The sequence below is a fragment of the Diospyros lotus genome, chromosome 7, assembly GCF_014633365.1.
Source record: "Diospyros lotus cultivar Yz01 chromosome 7, ASM1463336v1, whole genome shotgun sequence".
NCBI classification, from domain to species: Eukaryota; Viridiplantae; Streptophyta; class Magnoliopsida; order Ericales; family Ebenaceae; genus Diospyros; species Diospyros lotus.
Genome location: NC_068344.1, coordinates 35,336,057 through 35,358,091, shown reverse-complemented (window position 1 = coordinate 35,358,091; position 22,035 = coordinate 35,336,057). Strand labels below are relative to the sequence as shown.

At 34.2% G+C, this 22,035-nt stretch overlaps 2 protein-coding genes across 2 annotated transcripts in view; one reads left to right on the top strand and one right to left on the bottom strand.

The window, feature by feature from the left end:
- Window positions 1-22,035, top strand: part of LOC127806316 (toMV susceptible protein tm-2-like) — a 74,045-nt gene that overhangs the window by 49,002 nt on the left and 3,008 nt on the right. The window lies entirely within an intron of this gene.
- Window positions 1,167-5,001, bottom strand: LOC127806318 (toMV resistance protein Tm-2(2)-like). Its single transcript, XM_052343538.1, is given in 4 exon segments — window positions 1,167-1,402; window positions 1,558-1,614; window positions 1,779-2,627; window positions 2,629-5,001. Coding segments are annotated over 3 exon segments (2,619 nt in total). The 5' UTR covers window positions 4,370-5,001; the 3' UTR covers window positions 1,167-1,402; window positions 1,558-1,585.

The window sequence follows — 22,035 nt, the reverse complement described above, 5'->3', positions numbered from 1 at the left end:
GTGTTATAAGATAGTCGACTATGCGTTTTTGTCTGTCGACTATGTTCTGTTTTATTTGTAAAAATAGTCAACTATGCATTTTCTTCTGTCGACTATATCTTTTACAGAAAGCTTCCAACGGCTAGTTTTTCAACTCCAACGGTCACAAACGGCTACATTTCTCTTCAATCTTTTGGGAAGCCTATAAATACAAATCATGGATGATCAAGAGAAGGCTAATGGATGGAAAGAAAATTATTTGAGCTTACATCATATACACATTTGTATTTATATTGACTGTGCTTTAATTTTCTTTCTTCAAGGCTTTGATCTTCACTTGTAATTATTCATTTCAAGCCTTGTATCATTTTTGAGAGACATTGTAACTAAGAGATTCATCTCTTAGATTCTCTCCAATTGTATACTTCTTATTTTTCCTAGCTTGTGTAGCTAGAGGGCCTACTTGATTTAAGTAGGAGGTTGTATTTCCTAGCTTATGTAGCTAGAAGGCCTACTTGTATAAGTAGGAGGTTTTAGTGAATTGTTTTAAAATCCTTAGTGAGAGCTAAGGTAGTGGATTATGCTTGGTTTAAACCGAACCACTATAAATCCTTTGTCTCATTTATTCTTCTTGCTTTACATTTGTCATTTTATATGTTCTATATTTTAAATCACTAAAACCTCAATTAAGTCAAAAAGTTTTCAATTTCTATCAAGATTTTTAAAATATCCAATTCACCCCCCCTCTTGGTGTGTGCCATAACACCTACTGTTCTAACACTTTGGATCTAATATTGATTATAGATTAGGAAAAAAAAAAGTAAAATTAGAAAACTGCAAAAAAAAAAAAAAAAAAAAAAAAATCATTTGGTTAATTACAAAAAAAATTAACTTTCAATTTTTCTTTAATTTTAAACTTAATTTTTAATTTTATCAATTATGCATTAAACTTTCCTCCTTTTCTTTTAATTTTAGATTATGATTTATGCTATTATATTTTATTATTAATTATGCCAAATCCTAATAAGATAGTAAATTCTTCTGTCACATTCATGAACAGTAATTATAACAAACTTCAAAATTTCATGAAGAATTCAAGAATTTTTTTAAGAAAATGAGCGTTACAATCAATATTTTCTATATTTTTTTAATTATGAATACAAGACTAATCAACTGATTTGACTATGGACGAGTTCGAAAAAATCAGTATATGTAAATTTATTAAACATCCATCAAAGTCATTGATAAATTCAAATAACATTTAAGGGTAATACAGCAATTAAGATACCAAATCACAAAGCATATACCATTCTTTCTCGGGAGAAGCAATCAGCCGAAAGACATCTTGTCGCAAGATTACATTGGGGAGGAAGCAGAACATCAAGAGCCCATGCATTCATCATCCTTTAGATGGTGCTTTCACCTATGAGACGTCACAAATTCAATCAAATTATGGCATTATCACCACATGTGAAGCCCATCATCCATGATATAAATATAGTTACGGGAATATCTATTCTAAGATGTTTTCTTGAAAGCATAATTGAAAGAGTAAAAGAATTGGGTTAGGACTTATACCTTCCAAAATGAAGTCACGGAAATGAAGTCACAGATCGAAAAGCCACTCCTCGAAGCCTGATGGAATTTACATGTGTATGTAACAAAGCCAGACCCATATTTTGTGAGAAAAATGCATAATTTCCAAGTACATGAAACAAATTAAAACAGTGAACCAATGAATTGGACAGACATATCCATAATCAAAAGATTACAAATAAAACACAACAAATGTTACTGACCTCCCATGTTTGCGTCAATCGTGATTATATTTCTGATTCTATCTGGAACTTTCACTGTCGGTATGGAACGAGAGAGGGTAAGGTGCTTGAGTTTGGGCATTGCTCCTTCCTCAGCTACAAACTCCTCTAGACTCTCTGCAAAAATTCTCAATACTTTGAGTTGAAGAAAGCTGCCAGCTTCTCCAGAGCATACCATCTTCTTCCCAAGGTATGAATCATATCCAAGTATAAGGATCTCAAGTCTAGGTAGTTTCTTCAAAGTCACCATTGAGTCCATTTCCAGCGAAGTTTGCTCAAGGAAAAGCTCTGTGAGGCATGTTGGCAGTATATCATGTCGTGTAAAATCCACTACGCCGCTGCCGTACATGTATAACTTACGAAGGCTTATATATCTAGACAGATCCAAGGCAGATTTCATATCGTCTGGAGATAATATTCGCAATTCTTCTAGCTTCTGTAACAGGGAGTTTACACTTGACAATACCTCAATGATATGCTTAGTTATATTCCAGACTTGCAGTCTTCTCAAACTATCAAGTTTGTGCAACCAATTGGCCTCAAAAACTTTGACAGGCAATCCAAAGAGGGTCTGCAGGTTTGGTAAAGAAACTTCGAATGGATGGAACCTATGGCAATCCAAGTGGAACCCACGGACTGAAGGAGCCCTACAGTTACGTGGTAATCGAATATGTCTTAGTTGCTTCATTTTCCAGATGACCTCAGGGAGGATGACTTTGCCGTACTTCATATCCAACGTCAGCAAATTTTTCAAATTCTTTATGGCGTAAGGAAGCGCTATAGAACCATACCCTCTCAATTCAAGGTGACAGAGGTGTTTTAACTTAACAATTTCATTCATAGGAGCCCTCAGCCCCTCTAAAGACCGTTAAAATTAGCACTCGAAGAGATTTGAAGTTTCTAAGACGAAGCTTAACTTTCCAGAAGCCTTCCGGTGAAGAAACATAATCGAAACATAACAAAGCCCGAAGCTTTGGAGTTTGACGATTTGAAGATACGTAGTTGCTAGCATCACTTCGAAAAGAGATAGTGACTCTGCGTGGCGTAAGGGAATATGCACTAGTGGCTACATTATTGAGTGTGGTAAGAAAGTTGATCTCCCTAGACTTGCTAATGCAAAGGTCGTGCAAGATATCATGAATACGACAAACTCTAACCGTCCCGTCGTACCTCCTCTTGACAACTTGAATTAGGTTTCTACCAATTAATTGATTTAGGTAATCTTGCCCCACATCCTCAACTGCCCTTTCTCCACTGTCATGTATAAATCCTTCAGCTGCCCATAAATTGATTAGTCTGGATGTAGAAATTTCGTAATCCTCTGGAAATAGACCAAAGTATAAAAAACATGGTTTTAACATTAAAGGTAAATCCTTGTAGCTCAAAGCAAATATCTTTAAACATTGGTCTTGATCTTTACCCATACTCTCTAATACCCCTTTCCATGCATGTATGCTTCTCTCTTTTGATAACAACACGCCTGCTATAACTACTATCGCAAGTGGCACACCGCCACATTTCTTTAGTATTTTCTCACCAATGTTTTTCAATTGTGAGGGATCACCACCACCATCATTGTGTTGTGGGGCAGCCATAACTACTTTGAAGAAGAGCTCTCTACTCTTTTTTTCGTCTAACGGTTGCAATTTATGTAAAAAAATTTGCCCACCAATTTGTTCACATATATCTTCGGATCGGGAAGTGATGATTATTCTGCTGCCATTCATGGAATTAACAGGAATGCCATTTTTTAAATCATCCCAATGTTTAGTGTCCCATATATCATCAATTACTATCACATACTTTTTTTGGCTTAAAAGTTCGGACAACTTAACCACAAAGTTGTGTTGGCACTCCTCCGACTTGAAGCCAACTTCCCTTGCTATATGATGTAAAAGCTGATGTAGGTTTGGTTTTTGAGAGAGACAAATCCAAGCTGAACAATTAAAACTTAATCGAACAGAATTATATACCTTTCTGACCAGTGTTGTCTTGCCTAGACCGGCCATGCCTGTGATTGAGATCACACGATGCTCTGAATCTTCATCCAACACTTTGTCCGCTAATTCCTTAATGTGTTCGTCCATACCAACAATATTTACTTCTTCAGTGTGGGGAAAAGTACTCATTAGATCCCAATCCTGTCTTCCAGCAGGGCCACTTGCATCTGGGACTTGATAGGTCTGTCTCCTGACACTGATACGCTCTACCCTTCGTGTTATTCTTTCAATCTTCACCGCAAAGTCACGAACAGTTTTGGCTCTCAAAAACCAACCAAGACGCCCCTTCCAGTCATTCCTTAGAAGTGGTGATAGCTTAGGGAAGTACTCATCCACGATATACTCCAAATCATAAGCAAGATCCCAAATGGTCCTGATGAACTCAGCCAATCCTCTGCTTTCTGACTCTACTTTATCAGCATCTTCCCAGAAATATTGAATACACCTCATCTCATCTCGAATCCAATTAAAGTTTTCTTCCAACTCAGACAAGCGAGAGCCTTCTTTTGCAGTTAGAATAGCTACTATCTCAGCAAGTCCTTGGACAGCCCCTGAAATAAGCGTTTCTGCCATGTTAGATTTCCCAGCAGCAACAACCTTCAATCGGCCAGAACCAAGAAAGAAAGTGTAGTATCAGAAATAGGGAGAACAACTTCCAAGAAGGCCACCAGCAAGTTCCCGGAATTTTTAGCAAAGCGCGGAAGACCAAGACTTCATTTTTATCAACTCAATCTTCGCTTTAGCGACGCCGACAGCTGCTAATGGCATATGCCATCTAGGTGTGGGCCTTGAGTTTTGCCATAAAGGGAACATTGCAAGTGATGTCTTGCGTAGGAGTTTGCGGGTCGTAAAATTGGAATTAAACTTGGGAAAACTGAACCAATTCTAGACATCCGATGTAGATTTAAATAGAGATTGAGATTAAGGTTTGATATGTTATTTTGGCTAATCGACTATGTTACCTTTGAAGTAGATTGTAGAATTTGTAATTGGAAATATCTCTCTAGTCTTACTTAAAGATATATTACTATCTTTTAGTGACAAAAGATAGCATTTATGACATCATCCATGCCAAATGATAGATGGTTATACAAACAAGTAAAATATGCATTGTACAAAGTGAAAATAATAAGTCTACAAATTATGATGCAAACGGAGATATAAGCAGTAAAATATGCATTGCACATCAAGGAAAGTAAAAAATGATAAGCAAATTGGGACAAAGGGAAATGACTAATGAATGGCGGTATATAAAGGTAATTATAATAGGGTGGTGGCTAAAAAAGTCTTAACACTCATATTTTTCCTTTTCAGTAAATGTAATGTTCAATGAGATAGTAAGAAAATCTATGCACAAATCAATTCCACACCAGTTGTGTTATAACACAATTATTATGAAAGAATTATGTTATACTAGAATACAAGTATGTCACGCTATTGCAAAAAGTCACTAGATTGCATGTCACAAGGTGTTTAAGGGCTCAAAACCGTAATTGCTGCTGCCACTGCCACTGGGTTGTAAACAATTTCCAGTCCATAAACATTAATGTATTAAAATGCATTGTCCCAGACTTACTTGTTTAGAAACATTAAGAATATTTTCTCTTATTAGCCTTTTTCGACTTTTGTTACGTTAAATAAATATTTCCAGAAACATAAATATTTTGAAATGGTATGTTCGCTAAAAGCCCTTAATGTATACATGCCCAGTTAATTGTTTTTCTAGCTCTTCACACAAAATCATTCATTTCGATGGTTTTTGGGATCGATCATCACGTGCTACCTCTGCGACTGAACCTCAGGAATGGAATCTCGGACTTGGGGATGTCGGACCTCGGGTGTAGAACCTGCAAGACAATGGAGGGCAGGGGCTTGGATCCCTCGGAATAGACTCCGACACTCAAATTAGTAGAGTAAATACAAATAGTAGTAAATGAGAGAGCTGTAGAGCTTGAATATACTTGGTGAGAGTTCTTGTCTTTTATAGGCGAACCCGTTTTGGGTATTCGAGATGAGCGAGCACGACTTCCGAGAATCCTGATCAAGTTGGAACGGGTCTTGCTGTTCGGCCCGGATTTCTCGGGCTCCGCTCCGGAGTGTTGACTTGCCACGTGTCAGTCTCTCCGGTGATCCACGTAGCAAGTGAGACTATTAGCGCGTATGAGTATTCTAGTAATTTTAGGTAATACCACATCAATTCATATTAAGAAAAAAGAATAATAAAACTGAATTGTTTTTGTCCACACTGAAAATATGACAACAGTCTTTTATATGTTATAGCATTGCATATGCAGTGAATTGTGAACATTCCATACATGCAACTGGATCAGATATCTCAGAACCAGATTTTTTTTTTTTTTTTTTTTTGTTAATTCAAGCCTCAAAACTTGCGCCTCATTATTCTTAAGGAATGTAAGCCTCACCCCAACTCACTTTTTAAGTAAATTATGATTTAATTTTTATATAATATTTTTAAAAAATTTATATTTGAAATCTGGAGCATATCTATCTTTTGTCATTATCATTAAAATCACTTATGGGGTGGTGACATAGGTTGACAGATTTTAATCGTGTCGTATTAAGATATACGTATAACATGTATTAGGTTAATCCAAACACGACCCATTTAATAATTATATTAAATTTCTTAAACTCGAGTTCGACACGTTTATTAAACGTGTAACACGATATGATCTGTTTAACTAAACGTATCGTATCACCTGTTAATCTATTTAACCCGTTTAATTTAAACGTATTATTTAGTTTTAAACGTGTTATTTTGTGTATAATCGTGTTAATGTGTTCAGATCAATCTACTAATTTTTTTAATTAAATATATCATTTCATATATAATCGTATTAACGTATTCGGGTCAATTAGTTAACACATTTAATTAAACAAGTTATTACGTGTCTAAACGAGTTAGACGGATTAATCCACTTAAAATACGAAAATAATTATGTCATAAACAAATTGACCCATTTATAATCCAAACCTAATTAACCTTAACCCTAAGTAACTTAACTCTATATCATACCGTGCCATATAATCAAATCGTGTCTAAAATTACTAGGCCTAGAGTGTATCAGAAGGTCTTTTTTTTATATAGATATAGGAGGGCACTTTATGTAAATATACTATACGACCTAGTTTCTTTGTGAAGTAAAAATGAGCAAATTAGTTATAAAAAGAAAAAGCAGCATACTTTTCACCTTCTTCCGTTCCGTAACCACTGGAACCGTCTACTGTCGACAGAGCATGTGACCTCTGTCAACCAAACCAAAAGACAAAAATCGAACATGTCGCCCCCATGAGCCGTTTAACTGGTCAAGAAAGGGGTACAAAATATCTTTTATGATAAATTTTGAATTAAGATTAAGGATCAAATCTTGTCAGTGGTAGTGTGGAGGTAATTTTTTTTTAAAGTGAGGAGAGCTTTTTGTGTACAATAAGTTTGGGTCTAGCCACTATATTTGATTGAATCACCATGATTAATCCTTTCACATTCTATTAGGTCGGAGTGTGAGGATGCTTGAGATGAGCGATTTCACCTTTTAAATCAAAAATCGAACATGTTAGAAATATGATGCTAATGGCAATCGATCACAGGACTTCACATTTAGGCTTCACAATGGTTCGTTTTAATTTTTATTTTTGTTAAAATTATAATTAAATTAATTTTAAATTATTAAAATCAAAATTAAATTATTATTTATTAACTTTAAAAATTAAAAATTATAATTAAATTATTCGGTTTTGATTTAATTTTAATTTTAATTATATATTTTTTAATTTAATTCATAATCTCTTGTTAAATTTTATTTTTTTAAAATAATTAATCAATCACATTGATTTTAATCGCGTTGATCGATTCCTCACACTTTCATGTTCATCAGTTCAATTTCAATTCGATTGCTCACACTTTCGTTTGCAATTGGCTTTAGCAATGCGGAAATCTCCTGATGGCATATGCCATCAATCATCTTCTTAACACCTTAGTCCAATCATTCAGAGTTCATATAAATGATTTCCTCACAAGTTCAATAGTAACGCTTGACTGAAATTAAGACATATGCAAAATCATTTTAGGTCCGCCCCTCACATGAATAAAGACAGCAGCTCAATACCCTTGGGCATTGTTAAATGGCAAAAGGACAGGTTGAAAAGCTTGACTGAGAGTTTGGGTTTGATTTTTAGTGAAACGGAATATTTTATTTTTTTGGGAAAGAATTTTAGGAGCGACATTAGTAAAAAGTTAAAGATTCACTGTTCTAGCCACTTGACACATCTCATAATTTATTTTTTTAATATAATTTTAAAAATAAAATAATTGAAAATGTCAATAATTCTAAAAAAGATAGCAGCTCAATAATTTTCAAAGGACAATAATGAAGGAAGAAGAATCCAAGGAGAATCCTCCAACATGTGTAGGAAAATATCTTAGGAGGATAAAGACAACAGCTCAATAATTTCAAAGGACAATGATGAAGGAAGAAGGATCCAAGACAGATCCTCCACCATTGTAGAAAAATTATCTTAAGTCCGCCTGTGAAGGATAAAGACAGCAGCTCAATAGTCTTCAAAGGGCAATGATGAAGGAAGAAGCAGCTAAGGCTCTCACTGGATCTTGACCCGCCGGCCTATACTCAAATTTGGATATAAAATTAAAATCCTCCCTTCTCTTTCTCTAGCTCTTGCTAGTTGCCAGTTGCTAGTTGCGAGCTTTTTTTTTTTTTTTTTTGTCACTCTCACTCACTTCGGTCTTCATCCAATGACTTGGATCATTCAACCATCGCTGAGATAAGGTCGTTGACTCGCTCCGCTCGTCCTCCCCTTATCTCCTTGGTCTACGATCGCTCTCGCTCGTCTTGCTCAGTCTGTCACCGTCAATCGTTTTTACTTGCTAGTTGCTACCTCTCTTCGAGCCTCTAGCTCCATCGCTCGCCGACATCGCCACCTCAGCCTCGCCTTCACCGGCTCGCCTCTTAGGGCTTCGGCCCTCCGTCACTGATTGCTTGCTGGAGCTGGACGGTGCCTTCCTCTCCAACTCCAGCTCTCTCTCCCTCTTGCTTAATTAGTGAGCATAAGGCCTCACCAATTTTTGTCTCAAAAAGATATTTTTTTTATTTTTAAAATTAAAGTGTTGATTAAATTATGTTAATTTTTTGTATATTTATATTATTATATTATTTTTTTAATTTTTCCTTAATAAATTTTGCCCTCATTAAAAAATATTACTGGCTCCGCCCCTGCATCCAAGGAAGATCCACTATCTGTAGGAAGATCATCTTAGGTTTGGCTTGTGAAAAATAAAGACAGTACCTCAATTGTAATACCTTGAGAGATCATCTTAGTTTCACCTTGTGAAAAATAAAGACAGCAACTCAATTATAATATTTTGAGAGTTGAAGGTAGTATATATTGAGAATAGTGTTAAACAAAAATAATATTAGTTGAATATCTTTTAAATCGAATATAGATAAAGAATTTTTGAATTAAGCATGTTTGAATTGGAAAAACTTAAGAATGGATAATCTCCTAAGAAGTTTGTGTATACCCGTCAATGTAAGTTGTTCCGATCCTTCTTATCGCTTGATGCAAAATGTTACAAATAGTATCAGAGTCGTCTCTCGAGTCTCTAAATACGGTGATAGAGCAAACCTCAATGAGGACACTGACTCTCTAAAAAGGGTGCATGTATGCACCTTAGACAAATTTTACATCGGGCATACAAAGAGGGAAGATTTGAAACCAATTTTAAAATTACATAATGAGGACGTTATATGCTCAAAAGGGAGAATGTAATATTCTGATAACTCAAAAAAATTAGTATATATTAAAATAGTGTAGAAAAAAATAATACTATTTGAATATCTTTTAAATTAAATATAAATAAAAAAAATTAAATTAAATATGTTTAAATTAAAAATTTTTAAAAATAAATAATTAAAATATTCGCATTATAATCTATAAGATAAGTTATTCAGATTCTTTTTCTCGCTCATATAAAGGATTACATCAATAGTCTTGAAAGGACAATAATAAAGGACGAGGGATCCAAGAAAGATCCTCCACCATCCGTAGGAAAATAATTTTAGGTCTGCCCTTGTGAATAAAGACAGCAGCTCAATAGTCTTCAAAGTACAATAATGAAGAAAGAAGGATCCAAGGAAGATCCTCCACCATCTGTAGGAAGATTATCTTAGGTCCGCCCTGTGAAGGATAAATACAGCATCTCAAAGGACAATAATGAAGGAAGGCGGATCACCAGCTGTAGAATAGATTTTTCACATGTATTTTTTTTTTTATTTTTAACGAACAATGTAATCAAAAATTTCAATATATTGAATGAAATCTCAATGTTTTGTTTTTGTTTTTTTTTTTTTTTTCTCAAATCTTTCATAGTGTATCAATATTTAAAATTACTCATAAGTGAATTCAAATAAATAAAATAAGGAAAACAAACTATTTACAAATGTCCTATCTGTCGGGGGAGCATTCTATCTAAAATATTGTTATTGTGCTTGGGGGGACTCTCTTGTATTAATGTATTTTGTCATCGTTGGACTCATAAATAAAAAAGAGAAAATTATTGAGGAAATTATTATTTTGTTTTAATGAGAAAATTTAAAATTTTAATTAAAAAATAATAACCAAAACAATTGAGAATGATATGAAAATAAGTCGAGTTAGTTAAGATTAATTCATAAATAAAAAAGAGGAAATTGTTGAGAAAATTATTATTTTGTTTTAATGAGAAAATTAAAAATTTTAATTAAAAAATAATGACCAAAACAATTGAGAATGATATGAAAACAAGTCAAGTTATTAATCGAATAAATTATTTAAATTATGTTAAGTTATATTATTTGTTAATCAAGTAAATCTTTATATATAACTGTGTATTTCACTGAAAGAAAAAAAAAAAAAAAAACTAAATCATATTTCCAAATTAAGTTACTTGTTAAATTGATCGAAAGATTTTGTATTCGAGTAAACTTTATTAAGACCTAAAAGTAATTAATTACAAATGCCGACTTAATCGAGTAAAGATTTAATGCATTCAACTTAATAAGAGTTTGTATTTGAGTAGGTAATGTAAGTTTTTGTTAAGTCAAAATCAAGTAATCATTTTTTGTAATCGACCAATGATCCATCTAGATTCGAATAAACACTTTTTGTAATTAAGTATATATCCTCAAAGATTTATGTTAGTGTCTGGATGATTTTTACGTTCAGGTGTTTAAAATTATAATCAAATAATATGTGATTTATACTTGACTAAATTATTTTAGTAATCAAATAAATAAAAGTTAATTATTTGCAAAGTCTCCTAATCGAATGCATACGTAATCAATTATGAAAATTTGTATTTGAGTAAAGATCAATTTGTACTACGAGTAAATAAACTTTTGTAATTGAGTATATATTGAACTTTTTTATAAAAAAAATTAATCGGATAAAATGTAATTTATACTCAATTAAGTAGTAAATGTAATCAATTAATAAAATTTATATAATTAAGTAAATATCAATCTTAATCAAGTAAAAACAGAGATTTGTATTTCAACAACCAGAAAGAGAGGAGAAATAGCAAACAAGCAGAGAGAGAGAGAGAGAAGGGGGGGGGGGGAAGAATAAGGATTTTATGGGGATCAGACTGATAGGTGGCATCATCTCATTGGGAATTATTGTACAATTAGCATGTAAATTTTATTTTAAGTTTTATTTTTTTGTCACGTAAGGCCACGTCATCAACTCTGAGAAGTAATTTATTAAAAAATTTTAAATATGATCACGTTATAAAAAGAATTTTAAACATTTATAATTATATTATAAATAATTAAAATTTAACGAGCAAAATAAAAAATACACGTGTGATTTATCGACGAGACGAGATGGAGGACCTAGAAGAACTAATACATGGAACCGGATAGGTGGTGGTGTCCTTAATAGCGTAGTGGGCCTAGTGGAGAGTAAGTGGCCCAACGTGCGGTCGGTATTTGGGCTGGGCCCCCCTCCTTCCAAAGGTGGGCCCATTGCGGCTAATCACTTGCTAATATTCTAAAGTAAGCGGCTGCCAAGGCGATGTTTGCCTTTTTCAGTTGTGGTTGAAAGCGATAAAATACTTATGACGTTAATATTGTCCGTTGTTATTTCTATAAACTATTAATATGATTTATTTATTGATCAAATTCATAGACATATGGATATTAGATTATGATATCATTTTAGGCACTCTTCTCCCACTAAGTTGTATATTTACTTAAGATTGTGATAAAATTAACTTTGTCTGTTCATATATACGTCTTATTTTCTTCTTTTCTTCTCGCATTTATTTTGAAATGAAATGTTTATTTTTTCATTTATGTATTCAAAAAAGACAAGTAAATTTTGTTCACATTTTTTGTTAGTTTGTGTTTTTTTTTTTTTTTTTTACCAAAATTCTTTCTTATTTATATTTTAACATTTGAGATTCTCTCCGTGTGCTTATCAATTAACCTCTTCCATTAGTTTGAAGTTTAACATTACCAACAAATTTGTTAAAATAGTGTTGTTTTTAATAAGTGTTAAATACTAAATCTAAGTGGTATGGGTCTCTGTAAAACTAAATTTAAACCTATGTAAAATGAAACTTAAACTAAAAACACATAACATTTAGACAATTGAAAGGGACTAATCCAATTTGGTTCAAAGGATTGGACTAAATTATACACACCCTTGTTTACAATTTTTTTAAGAAAAAATTATTTCACTTATTTTACACTTCCTGTTAAGACAAATACATACATTTTCACCATAAGTTTTTTTTTAATATATTAATATTTAATTACTGCTAATTAAACTAATATTTTAATTCATTAATAATGATAATATCCTAGTTGTGATTTATCAATGGTAGGAATTAAGCATAGCTCCAGCACAAGTGAGGCGTTTCCTACTTCGAACCTAATGCTATGGAATCAAGTGATGTGTTTCTCTTAGTCCCGAATGCATAGATTGAATAGTCGGATAAATAATATATCGGTGCTAATTCGATAGGTTGTGAGTTCAATTCTCGCCCTGTGTAAAAGCCAAAAACCTAATCTGTAATTTTTTCTCCTAATGTAATCGAAAATATGATTACCGAGAATCACGCAAGAATAATCATCTTAAGTGATGTGTTTCTCTTGACACATCTAGGAACCAACATAGTTAAAAACAATCGGTAAACATGCTAACAAACAAACCGTAAACTTCAAAAAAATAAACATGACCAAAAAACAAAAGAGGAGAAAAAAGAAGTATGCCAATGAAACATGATAAATTCTACTAGCATCCTCCACAACCAGTCATGGTTGAATGAATTTTTGATTCTACCTGAAAACCTTATTCTTGGATTCTAGTGAACTAGGGTAAAGTTTTTGAGTTTTAGCAGCCCTCCTAACTCTACTCGCACCTTCTCCAAAGGAAGCAATTCAAATTTGAATACTTCGAGTCGAGAAAAGTAATTAATTTCTTCAAAGTAAATCGTCTTTCTCCTAAGATAGGAAAAATGTTAGGGAGTTTCTAAGACTCACAATTAAGTCTATGTTCAAGTAAATAAAATCAAGGATATGTGAGGTATGGGGCAATTTATCAGGTTATGAAAAATTCACAATCCACAGACAAATTCATAATTTACTGTTGATCATAATTTATCAAACAAATACACCATCTAAACTTAATTTTCTATACCTCATTGATAAATAAATTATAAATGCAATTCTTGTAGCCTTTGTGATATGGGGGTTGCACGTCACAATAGCTCAATGATATTCTTAGTTGCATAATACTTTCAATGTTCTAAACTATCAAATTAGTGTAATCAATTGCCTAACAACTAAAATTACCGGAAAAAAGAGAGTAATTTTATCTTTTATATTATTGTTCTTTCACTGAATCACTGTCATTATAAATGGCCAACGTTGATATGCAATTGCAGCACAGCATCGATTGGTTTAAATTGCTAAACATGGCAATCCAAGAGGAAGAGAGAAAAACAGTTATTACCAATCAAGAGAAAAACAGTTCTTCTCTTCTTTTTTACTCTACTTCTCTATTAACTTTTCATTCTTTAAATTAAATCCAAATATTAACATGCTCATTAAAACTTATCATGGAAGACTAGAACCCATTGCTTGCAGGAATTAGCAATAGCAAGTGTTGCTTCAAGTCTCGTCTGTCAGCAACATTACCTTTTAATATATTTTACATAAAAACCAAAAATTAACTATGTTTTAAAATTATGACATCTCTACAAAATAAATTTATGGAGAAGTTTACTATTACACTATTAAGATTTATTTTGTTTAATTTTTTTTCTAAAAAATAAAAAATTAAATTATAACTGTCAAACATCACTTAATAAACTTTCTTTAAAATTTTTTATTTTTTTTTATTTACACATACATAACATGAAAACTCTTATAATAATAACATAATAATCAAAACTTAACTTCACGAGAGTCCTCATCATTTGTGATGAGAATTTTTTATGAAAGCTATAGTTTTCCCATTTCAAATTAAGAGCTAACCCATCGCTGAAGAAATCCACACAGAGCTAAAGAAAGAAACAATTCCTCTCTCTCTTTCTCTCTCCTTATTAGCCGCGCGAGGACATTCCTAATTAGCATTGGGTATTGAAACCTTCATTCTCTAATACTTTCTTGGGCTCTGTAAAGTGAGTGTGCAAAGTGGAAGAACAAAATAGAAAGGCTTTGATAATGTGAAAAGGCAAAAGGAAGAAATAACAAAATAGAATATTTTTTTTTTAATTAAAATAGAGAAATTTCAGCAACATATATAGTTTGCTGGGTGAAATTTTTTGAATTGTCTGATAGGGTAGTTACTTTAATTACCAGTGTATCCTTACATGTTTATTTGCATGAATGCCATCTAATAATTTACCATTTTTAAGTAGAATTTTTTATTTAAAGTCTTGTATATATGATTGGTCTCATATCGTTAATTCATAAATTATATCATTGACAAACAAACTTAATTAAAAATATATTAAAATTAGTAGTCTTGCAATTTGAACCCTAACTTTATCACCTGTCATTAATCACTTGCTTAGTTGTAAAAATAAAAATGCACTGATTATGTGAAATTTGTCCCGTTTAGTCGTGGACGTTGATAAATTTATTCATAGTGTATTTAATTAATTCTTTGAAATGGTTATTATTAAGGTAAATTTAATGCATCATGTCTTACATTTTGTTAAATTATATTGAGTATTCTCATTTTAAATATTGTTATGTGTGTAGTATTAATACGATGCTGTCTTGATGAAGGGTAAAGTTGGTAACCTCAGTTGCCCATTTTGGACGACTGATGGAAGACCACTTGACAACTATAACGCTCTATTTTTTCCAAGCGTGCGTTAACTCGAGATTTTGGAAATACTTTTTTTTTTTTTTTTCATTATACACACTACATACATCTCTCAATATACATACTCTCATCATAATCATTTCCCGACAATCCCGACTATATCTTCTCAGCATATCAAAATTTAAAGCAATTAATAGACTAAGACAAGTATTATCAAACACATTAGCGGAAGCAAAATCGAAACCTCAATGATATATAATTGATAATTTCCTTTTACAGATAATAACCGAATCGATGTTTCACATGAAAATATCAAAATATTATATAACCTCTGCACATCGCTACGAAAACTAAACATAGCAACTACATTTCGATGACATTCTTTCCCCTTGGCGCCACTGCTTTTACCTGGAACGTTTGAATATTCCAGGAACATAGTCCAAAAATTAGATGCTGAATCATCATCTAAGTGAGAGTTTAAAAACATTTTCATGCAGATATGCAAAATCATATTTAAAACCGACAAATGCACCAGCCTAAGAGAATCCCACGTAGTACTTAGCCCTAACAGGGAAAAATGCAATCTCTCTAAAGGCGACACGACCACACCGACCCATTGGCAAACTCAATCTTGCTTAAGAGGAACAACATTGACATATGAACCCGGGAATCACCCCATTGTCATTGTTAGGCATTATGCTCCAACTCAAAAGCATTCCCAAAATCCAATGCAACCCTAGTCTCAAGAGTATCACATCAGCACTATCCTCGGAATCAACGACACCTCGGAATTAATGCTATTGCTCAAAGGAACCTGGGGTGGTGTCCACTCTTAGCCCCACTACTTGAGCCAATAACCAGGGTGGTGTCTATTCTCAGCCCCGCCATTTGAGTACCGTAAGGTGAAGTCCGTCTCAGCCCCGTCCCAAGTGGGTCACCTAGTATTAATCCTTGGTACGCATCCCAAGTGCTGTTACTCAGGGCTACATCACAGGTTAACAACTCACGTCCCACATGGATAACATGCCAATGCCAATGCCAGAAATCATAACATGCATAACTTAAAATTAACATTTCGATGTATTCAATATATCGTACGAAATTCAATGGATGTGTAAATAACCGTTTGGACAAACCATCACAATAACCAATCCATATGGATGAACACTCACAGTAAACCATTCACATACTACTATAAGTCTTTTCGAGTAGAACCACTCACCTTTAGACGCAATTCAAATTTTCTCGAAAAATGCGATACGCCTCGATTTGCATGCCCATCCTCGATTCTCGTGCCAGACACTCTATAGTTCAACCTCGAGCTTCAACGATACCCTAGACATCATGTTTGTTCAAAAACATATCAATATCTATTTTCTCCAATTTTTCGTAATTTTCTTCCTATTTTCTCTATATTTCTCCTCCAAAATTCTAATAAATGCCTACTCAAGTTTTTCCTCGATTTTTCTTCACAAAAATTCATAAATAAATATTTCCTAACTTCTAGAATTTTTTGAAAATTTTCCTATACTTCCTCCTATTTTTCATAAGCCTTATTTCCTTTGAAAATTACAAAATGACAATTTCTTCCAAGATTTTCTAAAATTTTCTTCCACCATAATTCTTAATTTATTTTTCTCAAAATAATAAAAAAATTCCAAAAATACCTAAGCCCTCACACGCCCTCATGCGCGGGCGAGTGGTGCTGCGAGTGGCAGCTGCGCGTGCACTGCACGTACCATTTCTTCTTCGGCGAGCTGGTCGCTGGGCGGTGATCGAAATTCGACCCCGATCACACCTCCTAGAAGCCCACTTCCATTCGATCACGTTGCCACTGATTTCAGGCCGAAAGACCACCGGCAAGGGCCCCGATCAGGCAGTTTCAGGCGCGACACGACGGTCCATCCAACTTTCCGACCAGCCTTCGAAACACCCTCCAAACATCCCAAAAATTCACGAAATTTATCAGAAATGCTCCTCTTGCCTCAAGGATCAAAAGTCCCTTATTGGCTTCCCTCGATTCGCCCTCAAACTCGAGCGATTTGGTGTTTCAAAATCGGCCAAAACCCTTAGCTATTTATAGGCCAAATCTGATCCCCACGTGGTTGATTTCCGGCCATCTCTTCTCCTACACGTCACCAGAACCGTCCTTGGCCATTCCCTAACGAGATTTGCTGTCTAAATCTCTGAATTTTCCGGCCAGATCTGCCATGCTTTGGCAGTTTTTCAAAAATTATAGTTTGGCCCTCTTGAAATTTTTTTTTGCATTTTGGTCCTTATCTTCAAGCCCCTGATCTTCCCAGCACCATCACTAGGACCCCTAAGATTAGTACTTCTCATTTCCCCCTTGAAACTTCTGAAAAATTACCGTTTTGACCTCCCTCGGGCAAATTTATAAAATTACACTTAGGCCCGACTGATCGTTTTGACCTAAATCCACTCGATTCAATCCGAAATTACTTAAGGATTGTTCTATACATCAAATACTAGTTCTTGACATGCTCAGTTGACTTTTTGGAAGTCGTTTATAACAATTCAGTATTACGACCTAATCAACAGCTGTATTTTTCCTGTACCGAAAACTATTCCCGATCTTATTTCTTTCGATACCATAGTTCTTTCCTCGGGACGCTCGTTACTAATGTACCATTTTCTTTAGACATCTAAGTCCCGGGGTACTTCCTCCAGTTGATTCGGCGATTTATTATACTATCAAACTCCTTTTTCGGTATTTTAAATTCACTTAAATTACACGGTGACCTCATACAGATATGGGGTATTACAGCAACCATCAAGGTTGCACCTCTTCCCGACGCCTTTTGATTGTCCTTTGCCCCCTTTATGTTAATCGTGTTATACGATCGATTGATGGCCGTCGATACTGCTTTTATTGGATCAAATCCCAGCTGCTCAAATATCATATTTATCTTACAGTGCCTTAGGATGGTAAGTAGATGAAGAAATTTGCAGAAAGAGAGAGAGAGAAAAGGGGGAAGAGAAATCGAAGAAGGGTTTTGATTCGTTTGGTGAGTAAAGTTTTCTTTTATGAATCTTTTCTGTTCTCGTTGTAATCTTTGGTTCCTAGGTTTGCTGCTAATTTGTATTTGATGATTGTGAGACTATTTTGTCAGAGAAACCATTGATGTACAGTTTGTATGTAGTGAGATTATAACCATACTCAAAATAGTGCAGTGAGCTCTTTTTTCCTGAGCTCAACGTGGATGTAACCCTATTCCAGGGTGAACCACGGTAAATCTTTGGTGTCCTCTTCTTATTTCTGTTTTCTTTGTTTTGATTTGCTTGCGTTCTATTTTATTGCATAAGCGTGTGGGTGTTTCTCTTTCTTCCGAAGCATTTGGATTCTGAGAATAATTTTTGTAATGTCACAACTCGCCTCCCGACGCACCTGTTAGCATAGGCAATCCGTGAGAAGGTTGCTAAGAAATGGAAACAAAGCATCCAACAGTACTTTCGTGACATTATACTAACATTTAAACGTAGAGAACTTGACACTCATACAACACCATTAAGTACATGTTTGGTTTGGGTTTAGCCACCCACACAATAAAAAGAAAATATGGTGGCATGAAACAAAAATTACATTAAGACAATTGTTTTCCATTCCCTGCTAAAAAGAAACAAAACACTCCCTAGGATCCTTCGCCCGAGGTGACTCTGTACACACTATGCATCTCCCAACATCCGGTGTGACTAGACTCATCGCCCACTGCCGCTTTCCCTTTATCTGGATTGACACAATAAACAAATTGAGTCACAAGACCCATCAAGTATAATTTATGAAAAAGTAAGGCAGTAGGAAACAATGAGACATAAATAAACGTACAACCAATTTATTTTACCATGTGTGATTACATTATGCATTTCGGACTCAACGATACATGCATCCCATATATATCATATCAACATATGTCATATGTTACCAAGTAAAATGTACACTCCATCATCTCGTGGACCCCTTTCCACCCTCGCCCTGACCACATTTCAGGCAAGTTAGAATAGCTGCAATGGGACTCTAACCCATAGTATTACGCATCACAATGATAGATGCTAGGGGACTCTAACCCACAGTCACACCATGGGGTACAAATGCAGTGGGACTCTAACCCACAGTATTACACTTCCCTCTTTATAGGATATCTTTTTACTTTTCCTCCACGCAAAATAATAGGTGTGTTAATGTGCATATAAGTATATCATGCATGTGAAACATGTATGTGAGCATCCTATGCCTCATCTAAAGTTGAGCCCCATCTGATCATCTTGGCACTTTTGTTACAATTATGAACTCTTTGTAAGCACATACTTGATAATTCATTCTTTTAATATGGTATGTCATTTTAAAATATGACTTTTGTGATTCATTTTACAACCAAAATATCCCAAATTATATATCAAATCAAATCCCTCGACGTCTAGTTTACAACCCAAAAAATGGATCTCAATTATAATATTGAGGCAGAAAGTTATGGCTAAAAGAATACAATGTGAGCAGTGTAGTCCACTGCGAGAGTCAGCTTTTAAATATACAAGATTAGGTGCAGTCATAACAGAAAATAAAGAATCAAACTTGTTCCAAAGATTAATAGGGTTAGACATACCATCTACCTTTCGAATAACGTTGTCACCGAGATAGAGAAATATTAGGTTGTAAGCCTCATCTCTTAAGACAGTTAGAAATACACCCCAGCAAAATGGGGTGGCTGAAAGAACGAATAGAACCCTACTTGAAAAAGTTAGGTGTCTTCTATTTACTTCAGGTATGCCTAAATCCTTTTGGGGTGAGGCACTTTCAACTGTCTCTCACCTAATCAATAAAAGCTCTTTAACAATGTTAAATTTTAAATACCATGAAGAAATATGGACTGGTAAGAAAGTAAACTTAAAATATCTAAGAGTTTTTGGTTGTGAGGTGTATGCTCATCAATCTCAAGGTAAGTTAGAACCCAGATCCAAAAAATGTGTGTTTGCGATAGGCATTCAGGTGGAGTTAGGATAATCATCAGTAGAGATGTCATATTCAATGAAGCCAAATTCCGTTGTAAGATAACAAACACAGAAGAACCTAATGAGAAGAGAAAATTATATGATCATGCCATCCTAGAGGACACTCAACTTCAGGTGGAACAACTAGCTGTAGGTAATGACATGTCTAGTGCCCCAGCCATACTTGAACCAAATTTGGGAGATGTTGCATCCCCTACTGATCATACATCTAATCACAATTCTGATCATGAGGAACAAATAGATGACCCTAAGATTGAGGAGGAATAAACTAGTGCCCCCCAACAAGATCTTAGTGACTATCAACTAGGCAGGGATAGGAGTAGGAGGATGGTAAGACCACCCTCTAGGTATGCTTATTCGGATCTAGTGTACTATGCATTGGTTGCAGGTTATGAATTGAGGGACAGTGAGCCTTCTACATATGAGGAGGATGTCAACTCTCAAGACAGTGTTAGATGGCAGTAAGCCATGGATGAGGAAATGGCATCTCTTGCTACAAATGGAACGTGGGAACTGGTTCCCAGACCAGAAAATCAAAAGTTAATTTAATGTAAGTGGCTGTACAAACTAAATGAAGGTATGTCTCCCTCTGAACCAATTAAATACAAAGTAAGGTTAGTTGCTAAGGGTTTTACCCAAAGAGAGGGAATAAATTATAATGAAATATTTTCTCCAGTTGTCAAGTTTAAAACTATCTATTTAATGCTTGCTGTTACTGTCCATTTTGATCTTGAATTTGAACAACTAGATGTTAAAACTGTCTTCCTGTATGGTGACTTAGATAAACAAATATATATGGTTCAACCTGTTGGATATATTGACTCAATTAAACCTCACCATGTTTGTTTATTAAAGAAATCGTTGTATGGTCTAAAATAGTCATCTAGACAATGGTACAAAAAATTTGACCATTTTGTAACATAAATTGATTTTGTTAGAAGTCAATATGATAACTGCTTCTATTTTATGCTTTTAGATATTCCTATCTACTTGTTGCTATATGTAGATGATATTTTGTTAATTAGCAAATCCAAGTCCAAAATCAGTGAATTAAAATCTATGTTAAATATGAAATTTGACATGAAGGACTTAGGGCATACTAAGAAAATTCTAGGAATGAGAATAGAAAGAAATAGAAGTAGTTTCAATTTAAAAATACAGCAACATGATTACTTGTTAAAAGCTATGCAAAAATTTGGAATGAATAATTATAAATCTGTAATGGTCCCCTTAGCCGGTCATTTTCTTCTTTCTAAGGCACAGTGTCCCACTTCATATTCTGAAATCATTAAGATGGAAAATGTTCCATATGCAAATGCAATTAGAACCATTATGTATTCTATGATCAGTACTAGGCCTGACCTTGCTCATTCAATTTCATTACTAAGTAGATTTATATCAAACCCTAGAAAACCTCATTGGGATGCCTTGAAATACTTGTTAAGATACATTAATGGTTATGTTAATATTGGTTTATGTTATTAAATAAGATATGATACACTTGATCTTGTAAGATTCGTAGATTCAGATTTTGCAGGTGATAACAACTCCAGAAAATCCACTACAACATACTTCTTTACATTGGGAGGTAATTGCATCAGTTGGAAATCACAATTGCAGCCCCTGGTTACATTGTCTTTGACTGAGGCAGAGTACGTGGCCATTACAGATGCCTTTAAAGAAGCCATATGGCTTCAAGGCCTCTTAAGTGAAATTAATTTGCTTCAAAGCAAAGTGGTGGTATTCTCAGATAGTCAAAGTGCTATCCACCTTTGTAAAAATCCTATGTATCATGAAAGGACTAAGCATGTAGATGTTAAGTATCACTTTGTCTGAGAACTGATAGCAACTGAAACTGT